We start from the raw sequence: 24,322 nt of genomic DNA, 5'->3' as shown, positions 1-24,322 counted from the left end.
TAAAGACAAGAGAATGTAGCACATTTGTGGTGTAAATTAATTACTTTTTTAGCTTAGAGCATTTGAAAGATTTGATTTTACAGATTCAGTCATGTAATGTGGTTCAGAATTTAAATGAACTTTGTACATTTGTAGTAAAATTGGGAACCTGATACTTGACTATAATGCATAACTACTTTTAAGTGAAAAACTTTAATATACTTTATGTAAAGCACATGATTTGTTGTCAGTCACTTTAGTCGTGTCCAACTCTTCAGGGCCTCATTTGGGGTTTTCTTGGCAAAGACACTGGAATGGTTTGCTATTTCCTTTTCCAGCTCATTTTGCAAATGAGGAAACTGAGGCACACAGAGTAAAGTGGGGTCACACAGCTTACAAATGTCTTGAGGGTGAATTTGAACTCAGGCTTTCTGATTCTAAGCTTGGCACTTTATCTACTTTGCCACCTAACTGCCCCAAAGCACATAGATATGAAGAAATAGTATGTAGGTGATGTGGGCCTTAGAAAATGAAATTTCAGATACTGAATTCCCTAGCCATTCTTGGCATGGTCATATTTTGTGATAGAAAATAAAGGACAACTGCTTGGAATTAGTTTCTGAATTTAATGTCAATCAGTTCCAAGAAATATAACTGAAAATTAATTTTAATAGAGAGATGGAAAAGTATTAAGTATATTCAGCACATACTTTTTGGATATGAGTATGAGTATAAAGTCTAAAATAATGTGATTGAAAAACTTGTTTTTAACAGCCGGCAAGAAATAGTATAATTGATGCTGCTAAAGTCTGGCCAAATATTCCGCCTCCGAATACTCAAACTGCATCAATCTCTATCCCTTTGTGTAATGACTGTGGAACCAAAGGAACAGGGAATGAGACAGCTTTGCTACTTGCAAATAGTCTTAGCAAAACAGCATCAAAATATGGTAAATTATATTTAAATACACTTTTTATGTTAGCTTTATTTTTAATATAAAATGTTAATATAAGAAATATACTTCATTTTCTTTAATTTGGGGAGTAGTACTAAAGCCCTCTGTTTCCTTTTTTCTTTCTAGCAAAAAAAAAAATTCTAAAACTCACTAAACCAATAGATTTTTGTCACCTTAAATTGAGTCTCTTCTGTTAGAAGGATTAAAAAGTGTTAGAAGAGACAACTTTGTTACTGTCAAATTAGGATTACAGTTGGTGGGATTTGTTATTGAGTCTGTCATCTTTGTCTAATGGAAATAGGAATTTTAGTCATGGAGGGTAAGAATAGTATTTATGAATCCCTACTATATGTTAAGATAACAGTTCTTTCATACAAGAACTGTTGAGTATTCTGTCTTTTTAAAAAATTATAAATATTAAATCAGGTAGTAATGTAGTGCTATTAAAGTATTTTGTAACTGCTCAACCTTTTATTTGACTTTTTGTAGTACTTCTTTACTTTTATTTTCACATAGTCTTTCAGATGTGTAGTCATAGTATTTCAGATGTGTGCTGGTTTCAGAGAAATATGACTGATCAAAAAAAATGTCAGATTCATAAATTGACTTCTTTATGTGCTTTACCAGCTCATGTGGGCTTTAGGGCTTAGTTTTTTTCCTTGGGAATAGAGATGGCATTTTAAATGGCAAATTTGGTATTCCCCCTCCCCCCATAGTAGTGGTTTCTCCTTGAGGAAATATGATATATAATCAAGTGTTTCTTTTCTATCAAGTATACTTAACTGGAAGAAAATAATAGTAGATATCTTGATTTTATTTTCACCAATTTTTTTTTTCCATGATTACAATAAAACATGTTAAATTTTTTAAAGGGTCATCAGAAGTTGCAATAGCCGGACAGGTGCTAGAAAACTTACCCCCCATTGGAGTTTTTTGGGACATTGAAAATTGCTCTGTTCCTTCTGGCCGGTCAGCTGTGACTGTTGTACAGCGAATTCGTGAGAAGTTTTTTAAAGGCCACAGAGAAGCAGAATTCATCTGTGTCTGTGACATCAGTAAAGAAAGCAAAGAAGTTATTCAGGAGCTGAATAATTGCCAGGTAAAAGAAAACATTCTGTTATGGTATAGTAATAAGTATAAATGATGTGAAATTTTTCCAAGTTATAATAATGTCCAGTAATATTTATTTCATATCTTTATTGGGTGTGTCCTCTTTTATTGACTGATTGGGACCATAGCAAGTTATCTGTCTTTCTGTACTTCATCTATCTAGATAATATCATAATATTAATTATCAATTCCCAATTATATCTAATTAACCAATTGGTAATAGTATTTTTTGTTTTGTATTGTCATTTGGATATTATGAATTTTTCATGTGGTTGCCTTATCTCTCCAATTATTTTCCTGATGAAGGGGGAAGTCTTCTTTGTCTACCTCCTGTATTCCCCTTCATTTAGTAGATAATAAATATTTTGTTGATTGAGAAAAAAAAATATTTTTTACTGGGTAGTGTTGGATAGTACTAGACTTAGAGCTAGGAAGATCTGGATTCAAATCTCACCTTTGTTACTTACTAGCCTGCATGACTCTGGGTTGTCACTTAACCTCTCTAAATGGAGATAATGATAATTATCAACCACATAGAGTTGTTGTAAGGCTCAAATGAAATGAAGTACCTCACATGTTTTGTAAACTTTAAAGTATTCAATAACTGTGCCATTGTTAATATTATTGTTACTTTGAGAGCTTTAGGTGAATGAATATTCACAGAATCAAAACTAAAAAGGCATTACATGACATTTTAAAATATCTTAGCAGTCATTTCAGCAGGTCAGCTCCCCTGATAGTTACTCCTTCAAGCTATTTATTGTGTTTTTTTTTCAAGGTGATGTTTTTAGTTTTGTGCTGGGTAATAACCACTACCTAATGAAAAAAATTAATGCACTTTTTAAAATACTAGGTTCTTTTGAATAATGGAGGCTTTGTGAATCATTAGATTATCTAAGATTACATTTCTATTAAACATCTGCTGAAATTCCTACTTGTATATCCTTTATGATGCTGGACAACCTCTGGAAGTAGAACTTTTCCTGTTAGAGGGTATATTTATGTGCTTCACTGTTGCTATTTTTTGTGTGTTGGAGTTAAGGTTCAGGGAATCAAATAAGAGAGAATGCTTTATATGAACCTTATAACTTTGACATAAAAAATACAAAAGTATTTTAGGAGTCTGTCTATTCCCATCCTTCCTCTTCTGCCCTCTGCTGTCATTCCATTGTCATAATTTCTTAAGTGATTACTAACTGTAAGAGTATATTCCACAGATTTAATTTTAACCGTAGTTTCAAATCCTTGCCACTGTCCGCATATTTTAACCAAAGTTGCTTAATAAATTTGTCTCAGATTTTGTTATTTTCCTTCTGTCCATCCTCAGATATAAGAATTAAAGAATAAAGTGAAAGAATAACAAAAGGTGATCAAAGGAAGGAAAATTAGTAGTAATATATGTAGATAATTCAAAACAATATAAGATAAATATAATTAATTGAAAGCTGTTTGTAATTTATGTTTTTCCATGTTAAAATGGCAATTAAAGAATAACATGAATTTTCTTCCTTAAGGATTAAAAGGTAATGGGCAGCTATAATAGAGCTTAATCTTCACTTTGTTGTTCTTATGAATAATGTAGGTGACAGTTGCACATATCAATGCTACTGCAAAAAATGCTGCTGATGATAAACTCAGACAGAGTCTCAGAAGATTTGCAGATACTCACACTGCACCAGCCACTGTGGTTCTTGTATCTAGTAAGTTTGTGTCAACGTATTTGCAAGGTTAAGTTAAACTTACTCTATGGTAATGGTTATGGATTACTTTGGAATCTAAAAATTTATAAAATAAAATATGGCCAAAAAGGAATATGTAATAAATCTTGATGCTTACTAAATTGAAGCCTCATTATAGCAGAAAATGGTGTCTATTCTGAAGTAATTAACCTTGGGTCTCATTATCTCTCCAATTAATTATTTTCCTGATGAAGGGGCAAGTCTTTTTTGTCTACCTCCTATATTCCCCTTCAATATTAGATAATAAATCTTTTGTTGATTGAAAAAAAAATATTTTTCACTGGGCAGTGTTGGATAGTACTAGACTTGGAGCTAGGAAGATCTGGGTTCAAATCTGTGAACTTGTTTTTAATATTTTGATAATTGTATTTCATTATAATTTGGTTCCCTAAGTTGGTGTCTTTTCCACATTTAAAAACATTCTGAGAAGGGATCCATAGACTTCACCAGACTACCTACAGGATTCCATGACCTCAAAAAAGTTAAGAAGCTTTAGACTAGATATTTTTATTCATTTCTTTTCTACTTTTCAGTATGTTAGGACCAGGTTTATTATCATTACATTTTTAGTTTTGATTCTGAATCTAGTATTACTTAAGAGCTTCAGAGTGTCAAGTTTTCTAACTCTGTATTTCCCGAAAGAACTGCTTATAATAGCAAATGGAATTATCTACCTCTGTAATTGAGTTGATATTCTATAATTTTATATCATACTGTAATATGAGAAATGAAATATAAGATTTAGAGTATACATATTGAAATTTGCTGCTTTTGTAGTATCGAAACTGTTAACCAAAAATTACGACTTCATAAGATATACGTAGAAACTGGATTTCTTTGTTTTTTTGTTTTTGTTTTTTGGAGGGGAGAAGGAAGGGCAATTGGGGTTTAAGTGACTTGCCCAAGGTCACATAGCTAGTAAGTGTTAAGTGTCTGAGATTTGAACTCAGGTCCCCCTGACTCCAGAGCCAGTGCTCTGTTCACTGCACCACCTAGCTGCCCCTGAAACTGGATTTCTTATAAGAGAAATGAACATTCATATAGAGCTCCCTTATACCAAATACAAAGGAGTCCAGCTATGCAGGGAAAACCCTGGGCATTTAAGTTATAGCAAAAATGGGAAATAGGAAGGGAGGGGAAAGGGACTAATCTCCTCCCCAAGGGTAGAGAGAAGGGGAAGGTAGGTAGTGAGAGTGAGTTGGTTCTTCTTCCTCTTTGGGAAATGCTAGCCCATGAAGAGAGGATGGTCTGTTTATTCATTAAGGTCCCAACTATACCAACAGTTTACCAGTCTGGGTAGACTGACTATAGCAAAGCTTAGCTTCAAAGGCACAGAAAGTTTAATAGAATTCAGTTGCAAAAGATCATTGTTAAGTTAGTTCAGGGGAGCTTCATCTCTGGAAAACAGGGCAACTCAAGAAAATAAGTTTGGGAGCCCCTTCCTATCCCCTCACACTGGTCAAGGTGACCCCTGGGTATGCCAGTGACCACAGAGAGAACACTCATAAAACATCTTGGGCAGTACTTGGGAAGAACATCTGAAGGTTAAGGTAAAAAAGTACTTCACAAAGATAAAGGGTAACAAATAAAAAGCTAACAAGAGCCCTAACCCCTGAAGGACAGCTCAAGCCACTGTGAGCTTAGGCCTCCAGGGAGCCAGAATTTCTGGACCAAGTTTAGAGACAAAGAAACATGGCTCAGGCAATTTACAACATTGGGGGTGTTACAGAATGGTTCCAAGTACAAAGTGGGATCAGAATCATTGACCAGTCACAGTACAAGCCAGAATAAGCACACTTAAAATCAGGGACTGATTCAGAGGAGAAATTCACAACAGTGAAACAAAAAGCCAAAGCAGCACCATAACGAACATCAGCATTAACACACATTAAAGCTCCCCAGTGCCCTTTCAATCAGCACATTTCATCTTGGATCCTAAATGTCCCATGAAGTTGTCTGACATCTTTTCTTGGGGCACTCTGGAAAATGCCCTGTCCTCAGGGTCACCACTTCAATAAATTTCCTCTCTGATTCCAGATTATTTTTAAAGACTTCTTAAATGTTTCTATTAAAATCTTTTGCAAAACAGAGCTCAATACAAGATTTCAATACAAGTTTCAAAATTTACTTCTCTAACAACTAGTTCATATGGTGAAAACCAGCTGGCAACATGTGGTTCCAACCTTATAAATAATAGAACTATAAGGGGGTGGGGCACCAAATGAGGAACTCATAGTTTACTTGAAACTTAAAGGATCACTGTTAAGTTAGTTCAGGGGGACTTTATCTCTGGAAAATAGGATATCTCAAGAAAACAAGTTCGTGGGGCCCTTTCACAAACCTAACATATTTTGCCATGCCACATATAGTATAAGTTTGTGTTTAAAGGAGGAATTGTTTTGTGCAGCCCTTTGGTTGGAAGATTTTAAATTATAGGAGGTTTTTGTTTGTGCTTATGTGCTTTAAAAAAGTGGATTTTGGAAGAAAGTTCACATTCATTTCTATAGCTGGTTCTTTTTCTTCAATGAATATTAGTAGAATTGTGTACCACATTTTCTAATATTGAGAGGGAATACTTTTTTTCTTTCAGCTGATGTCAATTTTGCATTGGAACTTAGTGACTTGAGGCACCGGCATGGTTTCCATATTATTTTGGTACATAAAAACCAGGCCTCTGAAGCACTACTGCATCATGCTCATGAGCTTATCAGATTTGAAGAGTTCATTTCAGACTTGCCCCCAAGATTGCCACTAAAAATGCCAGTAAGTGGATGTGTGTGTGTGAGAGAGACTTAAGAATCTTTTAATTATATCACAATATTAAATTATGGAGACTATCAAACTTTGGATTGGAAATTATTTTAGGTTTACGTAGGACTTCAGATCTTTAAAGGACACTTTGATATTCATTTGCTCAATTGCCTGTCAAATCATTTCCCAGCCAAAGGTGCAGAGCAGTTCAGATTTTGTGCCCTTTATCATAATTTTTTGAGCATCTTTTAAATTATCTTTTTGAGGAGCTCTCTTCTCTCTTTTTCCTTCCTTCCTTCCTTCCTTCCTTCCTTCCTTCCTTCCTTCCTTCCTTCCTTCCTTCCTCCCTTCCTCCCTCCCTCCCTCCCTTCCTCCCTTCCTTCCTCCCTTCCTTCCTCTCTTTCTCCCTTCTCTCTCTTCCTCTCTTTCTATCTCTCTCTTTCTTTCTGCCTTTTGCTTTTTCCATATACTATTAGTGTTTTATTAATGTCTTTAAAATGTTTTTTTTTTTACCAGAATGATCAGATACTCCATATTTGGTTTGACCAGGCAATGTACAACATAACCCTAATCACCTTCATTCTGCAGATTATGCCTCTCTTATTGCATCCTTAGATGGTATTAGCTTTTTCCAGCTGCGTTGTATTACTCAGTTTTGGTCAGCTAAAACTGCTAGGTGTTTTTCTCATAAATTGTTTTCTAGCCTTACCTCTTCCATTTTGTTCTTACAAAATTGATTTTTTTGAACCCAAGTGTAGGACCTTATATTTACCTCAAAAATTTCATCTTATTAATAATTTGGGTTAGTGCTATACTATTTCAAGATCTTTTTGGATTCTGACTGTATTTGTCAGGATAGCTAATGTGTTAGCTATCCCAGTTTTGTGTCATCTGAAAGATTTAATGAGTATGCTATGTATGCCTTTATCTAAGTCTTTGATAAAAATGCTAAATGGCACAGAGCCCAAGGGCTAAACCTCCCTCTAATTTAACATCATTATGATATTGATGATTATTCTTTGTATTCTTTTGTTTCTAGTAATTTAACATTAATCTCTCCATCTTGTCTGCAGTGATAGAGACTTTGTCAAATGCCAGTTTAGATGTCATGTATTCTGATAGAATTGATAAATTCAGAAATCTCTTACTATGTGTCATAGTAAAAGCTATTGATACTGGGTAATGTGCCCCCTTTTCTTGTCATGCCCTTTCATTATCAGTTATGACTTGAAGACTTGTTTCCTTGGTTTCTAAATGATTGTTTATAATTGGCTTGATGAAACTTAATCTTTTGTCTTTTGCAGCAGTGCCACACTTTGCTCTATGTGTATAATCTACCAACAAACAGAGATAGCAAAAGTGTTAGCAACCGCCTCAGATGCCTGTCAAACAACTGTGGTGGCAAAGTGCTCAGCCTTTCCAGGAGCAGTGCCATTCTGCGCTTCTTGAACCAAGAAAGTGCAGAACGCGCCCAAAAGCGAATGGAAAATGAAGATGTTTTTGGCAACAGAATTATCGTGTCATTTACTCCCAAGAATAAAGAACTTAGTGAGATAAAGAGTCCAAACACTATTGCTGATAAAGCAAAATCTCCCAAAAAGGTCAACAAGAATCTAAGGCTGTGCCCAGTCAGAGATGGAACTGAACAATCTGCCAGTGCCAAAGTCATGCCTGGAAAAGGGTTACAAGCAAGTCTTGGGTCTGCTGCAAAGAGTACTGACATTAAGAGTTTACAGGTGATTCTGACAGCTTAACTTTTAAAGTTTCTCTGTATTTCCTCTTTGACCTTGGTTCTCTACAACACTGACAAGACTTCTGTACCTTAGACCCGGTGACCTCTGTATTTTAAGCAATATTGTCTTTTTATTTTTTAAAGGAACTATGCCGAATTGAATCTAATACAAATAATAAAAACAGTGAACACCACCAGCAGGATCAGCTAAGGATGGATACACCTTCTCCACAAAATAATTCTCGTGCTGCAAGTGCTGAAACTCTGACAGCTAAAACTTCAGGAACGGCAGAATCTGTTTATAAAAACTGTCAGAAGTATGTGAAGTTACTTTATTTAAAAATTGAATTAATTTATTATAGCACAAAACAACTTTTCTTCTCATCTTCACTTTTTCTATTTTTTCAAATTAGGAAAGAGAACCCTAGTAACCGAAGTATTACCAGTTCACCTGTAGAGAAAAAAGATAAAGAGGAGATTATGTTCCAAGTCAGTTATCCATCTGCTTTTAGCAAGCTGACTACATCAAGGCAACTCAGTCCTTTGCTTGTGTCTCAGAATTGGTCTTCTAGGTAAAAACCAGCTTTACATATGAGTGTCTAGATTTTTCATGGGGATTTTTTTTGTATTTGAAAATTTATGGCAAGGGAAATTATAGGAAATGTTAATCTACATTTGGTTAAAAGTACACTATTATCATATATACATAGATCCCAAGGGGAAAATAGTGATTTTTGATAATTTTCTATAATTACTTTTCTTTTGTGAGTAGAGCTAGATCATGGATCAGTGGTCCTCAACTTGTGAAGAACCTTTAGGAAGGAAGTCGACAGTGGTATTGTGGAATGAGAATGGTACAACTGTGCTCTGCTCTCCACTGAAGATTTTGTCTAACAACTGAGAGAGGGGATTTAATTAAGACTGCTAGCCAGAGATAAAGGAGAATGTGCCTGCAGCTGAGAAATCTGCCATGAATTTACTATTGGTCATTATGGCCCTGCTGAGGAAACCTGACCTAGAACCAGATCACTGCTGGTTGTGTTAATTCAGCAAAGATTAGTTATAATAACTAATTAATTTAGGACTTCAGAGACTCAAAACAGCTGTGTTTGTTTTCTAATTTTTATTATAAATTCAGTAAATTAGACATTGTGATGTCAAAAGACATTGTGATGGCTGGCCTTGGAGCCAGGAAGACCTAGATTCAAGTTCTACCATTGACTTACCCTCTCTGTGCTCTAAACAATTCCTTAAGACTAAGCTGCAAAGAATGACAACTTGCATTGGTAGAGAGAGATTTCCTTATTTGGGAGTCCCATAAAAAAAATGAAATCACAGATACAGTCACTATTATAAATTATCAGACAAAATGATTAAATAAACATGCAAAATAAGGAATAAAACTGCAAATTAAATCCATAACATGTTATAATGAAGTTTGTCAAAGTAGAGCCAAACAAAAATTATATTTGTTCTCTGTCCCATTCTGAATTTGTTAACATTCATATGGCCTTTTTTCTTTTCCAGTTGCCATACTTAGTTTTGTTGAGTTTTCTAAATTTAAATCAAGTGGTCTTTGGGTATCTTATGGTCTGAAGAGGCCACAAAACTAAACATATCACAAGAATTCAAATTAATGTATTATTTGACTTTTCTTTTTCCTTTTGGAGGGCAATTGGGGTTAAGTAACTTGCCCAAGGTTATACAGCTAGTTTTTTTGTGTGTGGGTTTAAGTGTCTGAGGCCGGAACTGAACTCGTGTCCTTCTGACTCTGGGGCTAGCGCTTTACTCACTGAGCCACCTAGCCACCCCTTGACTTTTTTTAATTCAGAAAAGATAATTGGCAGAAATATTCTAGAGATCTCTGAGAATCCATAAAGTAGGTTTTAAGATTTTTCTCTACAGGGAGAAGACTTGTGATAAAACATATTCAGATAGACTGGAAAGAGAATAAATGAAATCCTAATGTTTAGATGGCATTTTCATATGCCAAATTTTAAACTTTAATTTGATGAGAGTATCTAAAAGGAACTATCCCTCATTATCATGTTTACTTTTCTTTAATAATAATAATAATAATAATAATAATGTATTTATTTAGTACTTTAAGGTTTAAAAATGTTTTTCTCAGAAAACAACTTTTGGAGTAGCTGGGACAAATAGCCTTATTTTGCAGATTGAGGAAGCAGACTCTGAGAGGTTAAGTGACATTATAGCACAACTAGTAAGGTTTCCTGACTCAAGATCAATACCTTATCTACTATGCCACAAAAATTCTTAAAGCTAAGAATATTTAACACCCTTAACAATTTAAATTAGAAGTCAGCAAATAGTACAGTTATTCTGAAAATAAGTATAATTATGCATAGAATTTTTAAACAAAGAAAATTTTTTAAAGGGCCATTTGTACAGTGAAACTTTAAAACAATTATTACAATTGGTATAATATTTTCATATACTTTTATTTTAAGCAGGAGTGTATCTCCAAACCTTTTGAACAGAGCATCTCCACTTACTTTCAGCATTACAAATCCTAGCAGCACAGACTGCCCTGACCCATTTGCAAATGGTACTGATATTCAGATTAGTAATATTGACTACCGATTGTCTCGAAAAGAAATACAGCAAGTTATGCAAGAAGCCTTCTCTAGGCATGGCAAGGTAATTTCTCAAAATTTTTCTTAGCATTATTTTTGTATTTTTGCCTTGTTTAGTTCTTTGTCTCCTTTGCTAAATGAGTTTTAAGTTTAGTGTAGCAAATGTAGTGGTTTAAGTGTTTTTCGTGTAGCATTTAGGAGTTCGTATAGTTTTAGGAGTTCAGTGAAACCTAATTCAATACATAAGATCATTCTCAGTATTATAAAGCATTAAATTGTTATTATAAATTAAAAAATGGAAATTAAGCCCAGTACTTTTTGTTTCTGGTTTTCTTCAAACCACAGAATATGGAGCTACAGAGATAATCTTCGTTATTTTCCCCAAGGGAGTAAGTCAGGAGCACTTACCAGGATCATGGGGCTGGATTAAATGACACTTTAAAATATAAATGGATAGTATTTCTTAATAACTACTAAAATATAAAACCGAGATTGCCTTAGAATTGTTATAATTTCTTTATATTAGTATATTGGCCCATCTGGTGTCCTGTTTTTAGGTACAGCTTGCTAACAACACACCAGTTATTGTTTTTGATCTACATCTTTCTGGTATTTTTGAAGTCAGGAGAAGATGCCATGAATGTTTCTATTCTGAGTTTGGTACCTGTGACCTTTAGATCTCGTGATCTTGACTTGCGTCCCTAAAGTTCACCCTGTTTTAGCTGTCTAGAGTTCTGTGGTCCTGAGAACTGAAACAAAGTGTGCTACAGATAATTATGGGACAAGAAAATCCCTACTATAACACCATGCTTTTAAAACCTGTCTTAATGAAATCAGGCTTTGCTGTGTTAGAGTTCTGTGACAAGAAGCTTAGACAGTTTTGCTTTTTGCTGTTTTAGGTGAAGAACATAGAGCTCAGCCCTCATACAGATTATCAGCTAAAAGCTATTGTTCAGATGGAAAACTTGCAGGAAGCAATCATTGCTGTGAATAATCTTCATAGATATAAAATTGGCAGCAAAAGGATCCAGGTCTCTTTAGCCACTGGAACTGCTAACAAATCATTGTCTTTGCTAAGGTAAAAAAAAAAAAATGAAAACAAAAAACTACTATAGGAGAAAAAATTTTGACCTTGTTATAAAATGATTCCATCAACTGCTTCGTAGCTAGTATTTATATAGTGCATCATGATTTTCAGAGAACTTTAATAAGGTTATCTCATTTGATTCTCACAACAACCCTGTGAAGTAGGTAGTATTATTATCTCCTTTTTTACTGATGGGAAAATTGAGACTGAGAGTAGTTAAGTGACTTGTCCAGGTTCATTCAGCTAGTTGGTAACTGAAGCTGGATTTGAACTCAAGTCTTCCAGTGCTTTACTCCCCAGCTGTTTTAAATGTATGGTAATACTTGATTACTTATAAATTAATTCATTAGAAATATTTTTCCATCCTTGTTCAAGTCTATAATTCTAAGGTCATTCATTTTAAGAAGTACAATTTAACTGTGGTAAGCACTAATAAATAAAGTAACATCATCTAATGTGTACAGATTAGATGCTTTAAAAAGATAGAAAAATGAAATCAAACTTTAAAAGCAAGGACTTGAAAATCTTTACTTCCAAACTAGTGAAGAAACAGTGAAATCATCCATATGTGGTATCATATCTCATATATTAAATATAGCTTCTCTATAACACCCATCTAGCTTTATATTCTGTCTTTTAAGTTCATATTATAGAGAAAATTAGTTTTTAACAGTTTTGATTCTAACAGAATCACCAATGTAAATTTTTTTATATTAGGAAAATTTTCGTTCATTCGCATCTATATTATGCCCTCTGTAGTTGTAGGCCATCTTTTCTTTTCTTGTTAGATTTTCTCTCTTGGTGACCTCATCAACACCTCAGGATTTAATTATCTCTATACAAATGACTCCTAGATTATAGAGCTAGACCCATTCTCTCTCCTGAGCTCTATCACTTACTGCCTCTTGGACATTTCAAGCTGGATGTCCCATGTACATCTCAAATTTAGCATGTCTAAAACAGAACCCATTATCTTCCCCCCAAAAAGCTTCCTTACCTCAAGTCTAGTATTCGAGGGTACCAGCAGTCAGAGAAATCTTTGTCTTGAAGACGCTTAAGCTGTTTTGAAGGAATTGAAGGATATGTGAGGTAGAAGGGGTATGTAAGGGAAAAGGAAGTGCATTTCAGGCAGCAAAGAGAGTAGGGAAATGGAGTACTGTGTGTGAGAATAATGAGAAAGCTTGTTTGGCTAGAGACTGTAATAGTGTGAAGAGGGGAGTAATTTATGATGAGGTTGGAAAATAGAACTGGGCCATATTCTAAAGGGTCTTTAAAAACCACACAGAGGGGTGGCCAGGTGGCTCAGTGAGTAAGAGCACCGGCCCCAGTGTCGGGATGACCTGGGGATTGAATCTGGGCTCAAATACTCAGCATCACACCCAGAAATAACTGGCTGTGTAACCTTGAGCAAGTTACTTAACCCCAATTGCTTAAAAAAAAAAAAAACCAACACACAGAGGGATTTCTGTCCTAGAGGCAATAGAGAGCTTTTAGAGTTTATCAAGTAGGAAGCAGGACTTAGATAGACACTTGTGAAAAATCACATTGGCATCTTACTCTGTAAAGGAGAGAAGCTTAAGGCATGGAGATGGCTTAGGAACTTAGTAACTGTGTAATACCGGCCAAGTCACATCACCTTTCAACTTCAGTTTCCTAATCTTTAAAGAAAGTATATCACCTACTTCAGGGTTGATGTGAGAATCAAATGAGATAACATCTGTAAAGTGTTTTCTGAAACTGAAAGCTCTCTCTGTATGCTAGCTTTGATACTATTTTTGTTGTTTTGATGATGATTTATCCCCTTAATAAGTAATATGCCTGGCACACAGCAGGTGCTTAATACATGCTTGTTGATTGCTTGATTGGTATGGAATAGGAGATTTGGTTATTGTTAGGATCTGTGATTCTGTGATCTATTTGGGTAACTAGTTAAATATCATTTTCTCTAAGAGCTAAGTTGCTTAAAACATCAGTAGTCCTTTTTTGTCTTAAACTGGTTTTGTCATTGATAAATTATTTTAAAGCATGGTCTTCTGAACTAGCAATTCTAATTCACATGAAATCTAATGCATCTATTGAAGTGTGACCCTCATTATTAGGCAGTGCTAATGCTATTTGTTCTCAATTTTACTTTCTAATAAAATAGGGCATCTTTCTGATTGCATTTTATAAAATTTACAATATGTAACTTCACTTTATTCTTTGGTTCCCAAATCATTGTTTTAAAAATTCTGGAGAACTTCAGGAGCTTAGATTCATCGTGGGAATAATTTTATTGATAATTTGTAATCTGTTTACAAAAATAGTTTTGAACAAGTTGTAGAAAAATGTTTTCTAATTTTTTATGCTTAAAGCTCAGAAACGGTATCCATTCTTCAAGATGCTCCTGCTTGTTGCTTGCCTTTGTGTAAGTTTACAGATGTCTATGAAAAAAAGTAAGTTGACTGAAATTTACTACTTATTGAAATTGCTTTTTAAAAGGATTCTGTGTTTAACAAACTCAATTTTCTATTAATGAATATGGCAATAATGTAGAAACTAGGTTTTTTTCCTTATCTGTGTTAAGTTACTCAAACTGGTGAATTTTTCTATATGGTATTGAGAACAGTTTTTTGAACTGTATACTTAAAATCTGTACTTATTTTTATCCTTTCTTATTTAGATTTGGACACAAATTGAGTGTGTCAGACCTATATAAATTAACAGACACAGTAACAATCCGTGATCAAAGCAACGGGCGGTTGGTGTGTCTGCTACCTAGTAGCCAGGCCCGACAGAGCCCATTAGGGTCTTCCCAGTCACATGATGGTTCATCAGCTAATTGTAGTCCAATTATATTTGAAGAACTAGAATATCATGAACCTGTCTGCAAGCAGCACTACTCCAATAAAGATTTCAGGTAGACCATCAAGGATCTTTATTTTTTTTTTTTGCTTTTTTTTTGGAGGGGGGCAGGTAGGGCATTTGGGGTTAAGTGACTTGCCCAAGGTCACATGGCTAATTTTGTGTTAAGTGTCTGAGGCTGGATTTGAACTCAGGTCCTCCTGACTCCAGGGCTGGTGCTCTATTCACTGTGCCACTTAGCCACCGCCAAGAATCTTTTTTAAAAAATTCATCCTGCTATAAATGTTTTATTCTAAAGAAATAATTGTTATAGTTGGTTTGCTAAAACATAACTAGACAACTAAATACTTTTTCTTTACTTTAGTGAACATGAATTTGATCCAGATTCATACAAGATTCCTTATGTTATACTCTCTCTGAAGACATTTGCACCCCAGGTTCATAGTCTTCTACAAACACATGAGGGCACTGTGCCGTTACTGAGGTGAATAATTTTGAATGTCACTACTAGAGTAAAATGATTTTTCTGTTCCCCTTTGTACTGAAACTTGGCAGAGGGTCTCTCCTTGCCAAGTGCAGTGAAATTCTGCATCCTGGTAGTTTGTCTTGCTTTGTCACTTAGCCTACGCTTAGCGTGGTTAAATGAAGGAGCTCTACAGTGGAGTAAGATTTCCTTGTACTACGGCTGGGGAAAACATGACCTGAACAATTAGAGCATGTCTTGTTTCATTGATGAGATTTTTATTACTAATTTCAAGATCACATGATGACGTTCCTGTGTTATTTCTATATTCCTTTATAGTTTGCGTAGTGTTTTGTTTACATGGGATTGATAGATCACTAGGAGAGCTTTAATTTATTTTACTTCTCAATGATTCTTAAGTTTTGTCTGTTTCATTGTAGTTTCCCAGATTGCTACACTGCAGAGTTCAGTGATCTAGAAGTGGTACAGGAAGATCAAGGTGGAGTTCCCTTGGAACATCTCATCACCTGTGTTCCTGGAGTAAATATTGTTACTGCACAGAATGGCATAAAAGTAGTTAAGTGGATACACAATAAACCTCCACCTCCAAACACTGGTATGTCTTTATGTCCCTTACTTAGTCCATTTGAATGTGGAGAATACAGTGAAATGTAGATATGTCAGATTTGAAGTTATCTGATATTTTTTTTCTTCTTTTGGAGGGAAGAGGGCACAGCAGTTGGGGTTAAGTGACTTGCCCAAGGTCACACAGCTAGTAAGTATTAAGTATCTGAGGCCAGATTTGAACTCAGGTCCTCCTGACTCCAGGGCTGGTGCTCTATTCATTGTGCCACCTAGCTGCCCCTATCTGATTCTTTTTTTTTATTAAAAATTGTGAAAGTACCATACAAGTTTCTCCTTTGCTATTTAAAATTCCACTTTAAAATGCCAGGTACTTTGTAGAACCTTTTTTAAAAGTTTATCCGTAAATTATCTTTGACTTATGATCCATGTATATAAAATTCAAAGGCAAAAATTCAGTATCAAATTCTATAGACACAGAATTGCCTTTTGATATATTTTATTGCATATTTTAGTGCCATAACTTGGCTTAATTAAAAAATTAGAATTTTCTAGGCCTCTATGGAAGAGCATGTTATTTCTTTGGTATTTATTCAGTTCACCTCAATCCATTAAACATTTATTAAGTGGCTGCCAAGCACTGTGCTAAGCACCAGAGATAAAAAGAGGCTGAAGATAGCCCCTGCCTTCTAATGGTGGAGATAGCATTCAAACAAATGCATACAAAGCAAGCTGTATAACAATTAAATACTTAAAAGAAGGAAAGCATTAAAATTAAGAGGGGTTGGAGAAGGGAAGGTTTCCTATGGAGTGTGGCATTTTAGTTTGGACTTGAAGGAAGCCAGGGAAGTAAGTAGTTGGAGCAAGGAGAGAAAGCAAGGGAGCAGTCAGAGCTGAGAGATGGCATGTCTTGTTGGTGGAACAGCTAGGAGGCTGGCGTTGGAGTGGGGGGGGGGGTTAAGGTATAAGAAGACCAGAAAAATAGGAGGGGGTTAGGTTATGAAGGACTTTGAATGCCAAATGGAGCATTTTGTATTTGATCCCAGACGTAATAAGATGCCGCTGGAGTTTATTGAATGAGGTAGTGAAATGATCAGAACTGCTTTTTAGGAAAATCATTTTAGTGGCTTAGAGGAGGATAGAGTGGCGTGGGGAGAAGCTTGAGGCAGGCAGATACACTAGCAAGCTATTACAGTAATCCAGGCATGAAGTGATGAAGGCCTATACTGGAGAGGTGACAGTGTTGGAGGAGAAAAGGTGGCATACTTGAGAGAGATTGCAAAGGTGAAATCAACAGACCTTGGCACTCATTTGGATATGAGGAGTGAGAGGTAGTGAGGAATCCAGGATGACTCCTACGTGGTGAGACTGGGAGGATGTGTAGCCTTCTGTAACAATAGGGAAGGAGGGGAGGATTGAGGGAAAAAGAGTTCTTTTTTGAACATTCTGAGTTTGAAATGTCTACTGGACATCAAGTTCGAGATGTCTGAAGGGCACATGGAGATGTAATATTCTAGGTGAGGAGAGATTTATTTACAAAATGAAATTAACTTTAGGTAGAAAAGACAATTTTAAACTTAGATTTGGATGGCTTTCTGAATATAGCCCCTCATTGAATACATATGAACAGTTAGCTACAGTGATGCTCAGCCTCTTCCACCCCTCTCATTCATCTCTCTTCCTACCCCATCCTAAAGACAGGTTCCCTTTCTACCTCTCTACAAGGACTAGTGAGACCAGCTGGTAATCAGAGCAGGGGAAGTGTTGAGCCTTGTCTCTTCTACTTCAAAAGAATAGTGTGTACTCCCTGTGCATCTTTTTTTAGTCTTTTTTTCCATCCATAATTCAATTAATTCCACTTCAAGCAATCTTTTTCTCATAATTTACCATCCCTCATTTTCTTATTCCTTTTCCTCTGTTGTAAATTTGCTCAACTGTGAAAAAAAATCTTAGGAAAAGTTTTTGTTCCTTTCTCTTTATTCTATTTGAGAATAGCAAAAATAAACGATCCTAATCGTGACTGATAAGCATACAAGAAGTGCTGCTGATACTTAGATAGCTAGGGAAAGAAAACCTAATTTGAATTAAATTAGATATACCTGTTGACCATAAATTTTTGACCCTTCAAAAAGTGCAGAGAAGTCACTTTTGGAATTTTTACGAAAGTCTCCATTTATTTCTTGCTCTTCCCTAATAAGACTCCTTTTTTTTCCTCAAGTACAGGCATCCACTTAAGAAACTTGAATTCAAAATAGTTTTTAAAGTTTTAAAAAATTAGCGTTATAAAAACATTTAAAAATATTGTGGTTTTGCTGTATTTCAACTCCATTGGTGGCTAAACACTTTGTTTAGGTGAATCTGGGAACCTAAAATTGACATTCTATAGGAAAGCACGTTCTGAATTTAAAAATAACCAATATTCAAATGAACTTTTGAAACATAAACCATTCACTTCTACCATTGCTAACCTTTGTGAACGAATGCTTGACATGGAGTCAGGGGAGACTTGGGTTTGAATCCTGTTTCTTTTTTTTTTTTTTTTGAAGCAATTAGGGTTAAGTAACTTGCTCAAGGTTACACGGCCAGTTATTTCTGGGTGTGGTGCTAAGTATCAGAGCCCAGATTCGATCCCAGGTCATCCCGACACTGGAGCTGGTGCTCTTACTCACTGTGCCACCTGGCCGCCCCTAAGCAATTGGGGTTAAGTAACTTGCTCAAGGTTACACGGCCAGGTGTTTCTGGGTGGATGCTAAGTGCCTGAGCCCGGATTTGATCCCAGGTCATCCCAACTCTGGGGCTGGTGCTCTTACTGTGCTACCTGGCCACCCCTGAATCCTGTTTGTTAATACTTGCCATCTTGCAAAGCATCAATTTACCTACCTTATCTATAAAATGGGAGTAATAATAAGTAATTTAAGTTATGTGGGTTAAAAAAAAAGTTTTAATGTTTTATTTTTTTCTAATTACATGTAAAAATTATTTTCAACTTTTTTTTTTTTTTTACAATTTCGAGTTCCAAATTCTCTCCCATCTTCCCTGCTTTCCCACCTCATGAGAAGGCAAGCAATTTGATAAAGGCTATACATGTGCAATCAAGCTAAACATTTCCATGTTAGTCACGTTGTGAAAGAACACACAGAGGAAACCCCCCCCAATGAAGAAAATTACAAAAACAGTATACTTTGATCTGCATTCAGATTTCATTAGTTTTTTCTTTGAAAGTGGAGGTAGCATTTTTCATCATAGTTCCTTCAGAATTATCTTAGATCTTAATATTACTAAAAATAAGTTATTCACAGTTTATCGTGGTGTGATACTATTGTTACTGTATACTGTATTCTGCTTCTGCTCACTTAACTTTGCATCAGTTCATTTAAGTCTTTCCAGGTTTTTCTCAAAGCATCCTGCTCTTTGCTTTGTATAGCATAATAGTACTCCATCACAATTATATACCACAACTTGTTCAGCCATTTCCCAATTGATAGGTGTCCCCTCAGTTTCCAACTCTTTGTCTTTACAAAAAGAGCTGCTATAAATATTTTTGTATAGAGAGGTCATTTTACTTTTTTTTTTTTTAAGTCTGATGTAATCAGAATTGTCCATTTTATATCCTATAATGTTCTCTTTTGTTTGGTACTAAATTGTCCCATTGTCTACAGAATTGACAGGTAAACTATTCCCTGCTTCCCTAATATGCTTATGGTATCACCCTTTTTGTCTAAATCTTTAACCATTTTGACTTTATCTGGTATGTGGTGTGAGGTGTTGATATAAACCTAGTTTCTGCCAAACTGCTTTCCAGTTTTCCCAGCATTTTTGTCAAATAGTGAGTTCTTGTCCCAAAAATTGGATCTTTGTGTTTATCAAATACAAATTTACTTTGGTTGTTTTGTATTGTGTATTGTGTACCTAATCTATTCCACCAATCCATCATTCTGTTTCTTAGCTAGTAGCTAGATTGTTTTGATGATTAACACTTTGTAATATAGTTTGAGATCTGATATGGCTAGGCCACCTTTCTTTCAATTAAAAAAAATAATTCCCTTGAAATAAATTCTTGACCTGTTATTCCAGATGAATTTTGTTATGATTTTTTTCTAGCTCTATAAAATTTATATAAATAAATATATATTTATTATATATATTTATGTAAATATTTAGTTGGTAGTTTGATTAGTATAGCACTGAATAAGTATGTTAATTTAGGTAGAATTGTCATTTTTATTATATTGACTCAGCCTGCCTTCAGTTGTTTAGATCTGACTTTATTTAGTTCCTGGGTTTGTCTTGGCAAGTAGATTTCCCAAGTATTTTATGTTGTCTACAAGTATTTTAAATGGAATTTCTCTTTCTATCTCTTGCTGCTGGACTTGTTTTTGGTAATATATAAAATAGATTTATGTGGGTTTATTTTATTTGCAGTGACTGCTGAAATTGTTAATTATTTTAAGTAGTTTTTTTAGTTGTTTCTCTGGAATTCTCCAAGTATATGTGAAGATGATAGTTTGTTTCCTTGTTGACTATTCTAATTCCTTCAATTTCTTTTTCTTCTCTTATTGCTGTAGCTGACATTTCTAGTACAATATTGGATAATGGTGGTGATAATGGACATTCTTGCCCCTGATCTTATTGGTAGGGTTTTAAGTTTTTCCCTATTACAGATAGTAATTGCTGTCAGTTTTAGATAAATACTGCTTATTTTAGTAAAATCTCCATTTATTCCTTTTGCTTTCTAGAGATTTTAATAGGAATGAGTGTTATATTTTGTCAAATACTTTTTCTGCATTCATTGAGAAAATTGTATGATTTTTATTGACTTTTTTTTATTGATATGGTCATTTATGCTGATAGTTTTCCTAATATTGCATTACCCTTGCATTCCTGGTATAAATCCCACCTGGTCATAGTGTATGATATATTGCTGTAATCTCCTTGCTAGTATTTTATTTAAAATTTTTTATCAATATTCATTAGGAAAATTGGCTTTTTGGACCTCTTTTGCCATTTGAGTTAGTCTATTTTTAAGGTGTTACTTTCTTTAGTATTTTTTGGGTCTCCTTTAGCAGGCTGTTGACTCACTTTTCATGACTTTCTTTCATCATTCTCATTTCTCTTACCAGTTTTTCCTCCACTTCTCTTACTTGATTTTCAGAATCCTTCTTGAGCTCCTCCAGGGCCTGTAACCAGTTCTTATTTTTCTTGGAAGCTTTTGATGCAGGAGTTTTGACTTTGTTCTCTTCTTCTGGTTCCATGTTTTGATCCTTTTTGTCCCCAAAAAAGGATTCTGTGGTCTGATTGTGCTTCCTCTGCTTGCTCATCTTGCCAGCCAATTGCTTGCCTTTTGAGCCCTTTGCCACAGTAGAACTCTGCTTCCAGAGTGGAGACAGCTGTGCCCCAAATCACTGGGGTTTTCACAAATGTTGTCAGAGGTCTGAGGAGGGTGCCCTCTCAACAGCCACCACCAGCTCTGGCATACTGGCCACACACCCCAGGACTGCCACCCAAGATTGAAACCCAGATCCAAGCAGGTCAAAGCAAGAGCAAATACTCTGAATGGTCACTTGGTTCCCCTACAATCTGCAAGCCAGGAGCTCTGGAGGCAGCCATGGGGCAGCAGCTACAGCTGTTGCACCTCTGCCACCTCTCATCCCAGGGGCAGGAGCTGGACCATGCTGTTCTGTCACCCAGTTCCAACAGAGTTCCCTACTGACCTTTTGCTTTCTCTTTGAAGTTTATGGGTTGAGAAGTCTGGAAACCACTACAGCTGCGAGTGATTCACTCTCCTGAAGTCTGCTGCAGCCATTCTGGGTCACTGGTCAGGCTGTCCTAGGTCTGGACCTGTGCAGCTCATGCAGGACTGTGCTTAGCTCTCAGCCAGGTGTGATAGACCCTTCCTGTCAGCCTGCCAGGCTCCCTTCAATGGGATATTTGTTTCTCTCTGTCACTTTGTGGGTTCTGTAGCTCTAAAATTTGTTTAGAGTCATATTTGATAGGTATTGGAGGTGGTTGGTGTGGGAGCTTAAGCAAGTTCCAGCTTTTATTCTTTCTTGTGGAGCTTATTTATGACTTGTTCAATATCTTTTTCTAAAAGCTGAGTTATTTAAGTATTTTGCTTCCCCCTGTCTCCATCTGAGCAACTTATATTTTTGTATATATTCATCCATTTCACTTAGATTATCAGATTTATTGGCATATAATTGGGCAAAAATAGCTCCTAGTAATTGCTTTAATTTCTTCTTCATTGATGGTGGATCTGCCTTTTTAAATTTTGATACTGATAATTTATTTTTCTTTTAAATTAATCAATGGTTTATCTATCTTATTTTTTTCCCCCTAAAACTAATTCCTAGTTTTAATTATTAGTTCAATGGTTTTCTTACTTTCAGTTTTGTTAATCTCTCCTGAGTTTCAGGATTTCCAGTTTGCTGATTAATTGGGGACTTTTAATTTTTTCTTTTTCGAATTTTTTTTTAAACTGCATGTCCAATTCATTGATTTCCCTTTTTCTATTTTTTTTTTTTTAATGTAAGTGTTTAGAGAGATAAAATTTCCCCTAAGTACTACTTTGGCTGTATCCCATAAGTTTTGGTATGTTGTCTCATTTTGTCATTGTCTTTTTTTTTTTTTTAAAGCAATTGGGGTTAAGTAACTTGCACAAGGTTACATGGCCAGGTGTTTCTGGGTGGGTGCTAAGTGTCTGAGCCTGGATTCAAACCCAAGGTCATCCCGACACTGGAACCAGTGCTCTTACTCGCTGTGCTACCTGGCCGCCCCTGTGATTGTCTTTAATGAAACTATTGTTTATATAATTTGTTCTTTAACCCATTCATTCTTTTTTTTTTTTTAATGCTTTATTAACTTCTGATTTACATCATTCGTTTCCGCCAGATTTTGAGTTGCAAATTTTCTCCCCGTTTTTCTCCCACCCATCCCCCCAAAACAGCAGTCCCACAGGATATCCCCACCTCCAGTCTGCTCTCTCCCATATTTTCTCCCATACCCGTTTCAACTTTTCCAGTGAATCTCTATGCCCCAGTGCCTGTATATCTTTTTTTTCTTAATAACATATAAGATGGTATTAATAATAGTATATATATATATACACACACACATATATACATATATTTGAATATTTGATTTTAAAACTTTCAATTCCAGATTCATTCCCTTCCCCCCCTGCCACCCACCCCCACTGGGGAGACAAGCAGTTCAGTATAGATTGTACATGTGCGGCTAATGCAAAACAGTAACATAGTAGATGTATTGTAAAAGACTGACTATATTTCCCTCCCTCCTATCCCACCTCCCACTTGTTCTATTCTCTACTTTGATCCTGTCTCTTTTCAAAAGTGGGTGCTTCCAACTTCCCTCCCCCCCAGCCTGCCCTCCCTTCCATCATCCCCCCTCACATCCCCTTCCCCCCCTATTCTCCTGGAGGGTTAGATCCCCTATTTAGTGTGTATTTCCCTCCCTCCTCAAGCCAGATTCAATAGGAATAAGGTTGACCCATTCCCTTTTGCCTTCCTATTCTTCCCCTCCATTGTAACCATTTTCCCTTGCCTCTTCTGTATGAGATAGTTGCCCCACTCTGTCTCTCCCCATCTCCTCTCATTATATTCCTCTCACCTCTTAATTTCACCTTTTAAGTATCATCCCTTCCTGTTAAATTGGTCCCGTGCCCTCTATCTATGTATACCTGTAAACGTATATACACACATTCACATATGTATTCATATGCCCGCATACCCTCATATAAAGACATATATATATATACACACACACATATATATATATATACATATACATATATATTTCTAATCCCTTCAACTACTGAGAAAAGTTTCATAAGTTACAATTATTGTTTTTCCATGTAGGAATGTTAATAGTTCAACTTTGGCCAGGTGGCTCAGCAAGCAAGAGCACCAGCCCCAGTGCCAGGATGACCCAGATCAAATCCGGGCCCAGACACTCAGCACCACAACCAGAAACAACAACTGGCCGTGCAACCCCGAGCAAGCCACTCAACCCCAGTTGCTTTAAAAAAAAAAATAGTTCAAATTTGATAAGTTCCTTATGATTTCTTTTCCCTGTTTACCTTCTCATGCTTCTCTTGCTTCTTGTATCTGAATGTCAAATTTTCTATTCAACTCTGGTTTTTTCAGCAAGAATGCTTGAAAGTCCTCTATTCCACTGAATGACCATATTTTTCCCTGAAACATGATACTCAGTTTTGCTGGGTAGGTGACTCTTGGTTTTAATCCCAGCTCCCTTGACCTCCGGAATATCACATTCCAGGCCCTTCGATCCCTCAGTGTAGAAGCTGCCAGATCCTGGGTTATCCTGATTGTTTTTCCACAATATTCAAATTGTTTCTTCCTGGTTGCTTGTAATATTCTCTCCTTAATCTGGGAATTCTGGAACCTGGCTATAATATTCCCAGGAGTTTTCTTTTTGGGATCTTTTTCAGGAGGTGATCGGTGGAT

The 24,322-nt window shown here is 35.7% G+C and overlaps 1 protein-coding gene across 4 annotated transcripts in view; it reads left to right on the top strand.

Annotated features, from left to right (window-relative positions):
- MARF1 (meiosis regulator and mRNA stability factor 1) overlaps window positions 1-24,322 on the top strand; it is a 52,883-nt gene that overhangs the window by 8,154 nt on the left and 20,407 nt on the right. For 2 of the 4 annotated variants that reach the window (XM_069086448.1, XM_069086428.1), the window contains exons 3-15: window positions 754-928; window positions 1,807-2,033; window positions 3,627-3,744; window positions 6,374-6,546; window positions 7,839-8,270; window positions 8,411-8,583; window positions 8,680-8,838; window positions 10,741-10,927; window positions 11,763-11,941; window positions 14,305-14,385; window positions 14,613-14,849; window positions 15,159-15,278; window positions 15,698-15,873. In XM_069086448.1, coding sequence (XP_068942549.1) covers window positions 754-928; window positions 1,807-2,033; window positions 3,627-3,744; window positions 6,374-6,546; window positions 7,839-8,270; window positions 8,411-8,583; window positions 8,680-8,838; window positions 10,741-10,927; window positions 11,763-11,941; window positions 14,305-14,385; window positions 14,613-14,849; window positions 15,159-15,278; window positions 15,698-15,873 — 2,437 coding nt within the window. The remainder of the gene's footprint in view (window positions 1-753; window positions 929-1,806; window positions 2,034-3,626; window positions 3,745-6,373; window positions 6,547-7,838; window positions 8,271-8,410; window positions 8,584-8,679; window positions 8,839-10,740; window positions 10,928-11,762; window positions 11,942-14,304; window positions 14,386-14,612; window positions 14,850-15,158; window positions 15,279-15,697; window positions 15,874-24,322) is intronic. The other 2 variants (XM_069086438.1, XM_069086444.1) reach the window with 2 other exon arrangements.

This window comes from Petaurus breviceps, unplaced genomic scaffold (assembly GCF_028583685.1).
Source record: "Petaurus breviceps papuanus isolate PSGF00001 unplaced genomic scaffold, PetGlider_PUasm1.0 118, whole genome shotgun sequence".
NCBI lineage: Eukaryota > Metazoa > Chordata > Mammalia > Diprotodontia > Petauridae > Petaurus > Petaurus breviceps.
The sequence above is the reverse complement of the archived record's forward strand: the minus strand, read 5'-3'. Positions and strand labels throughout refer to the sequence as shown.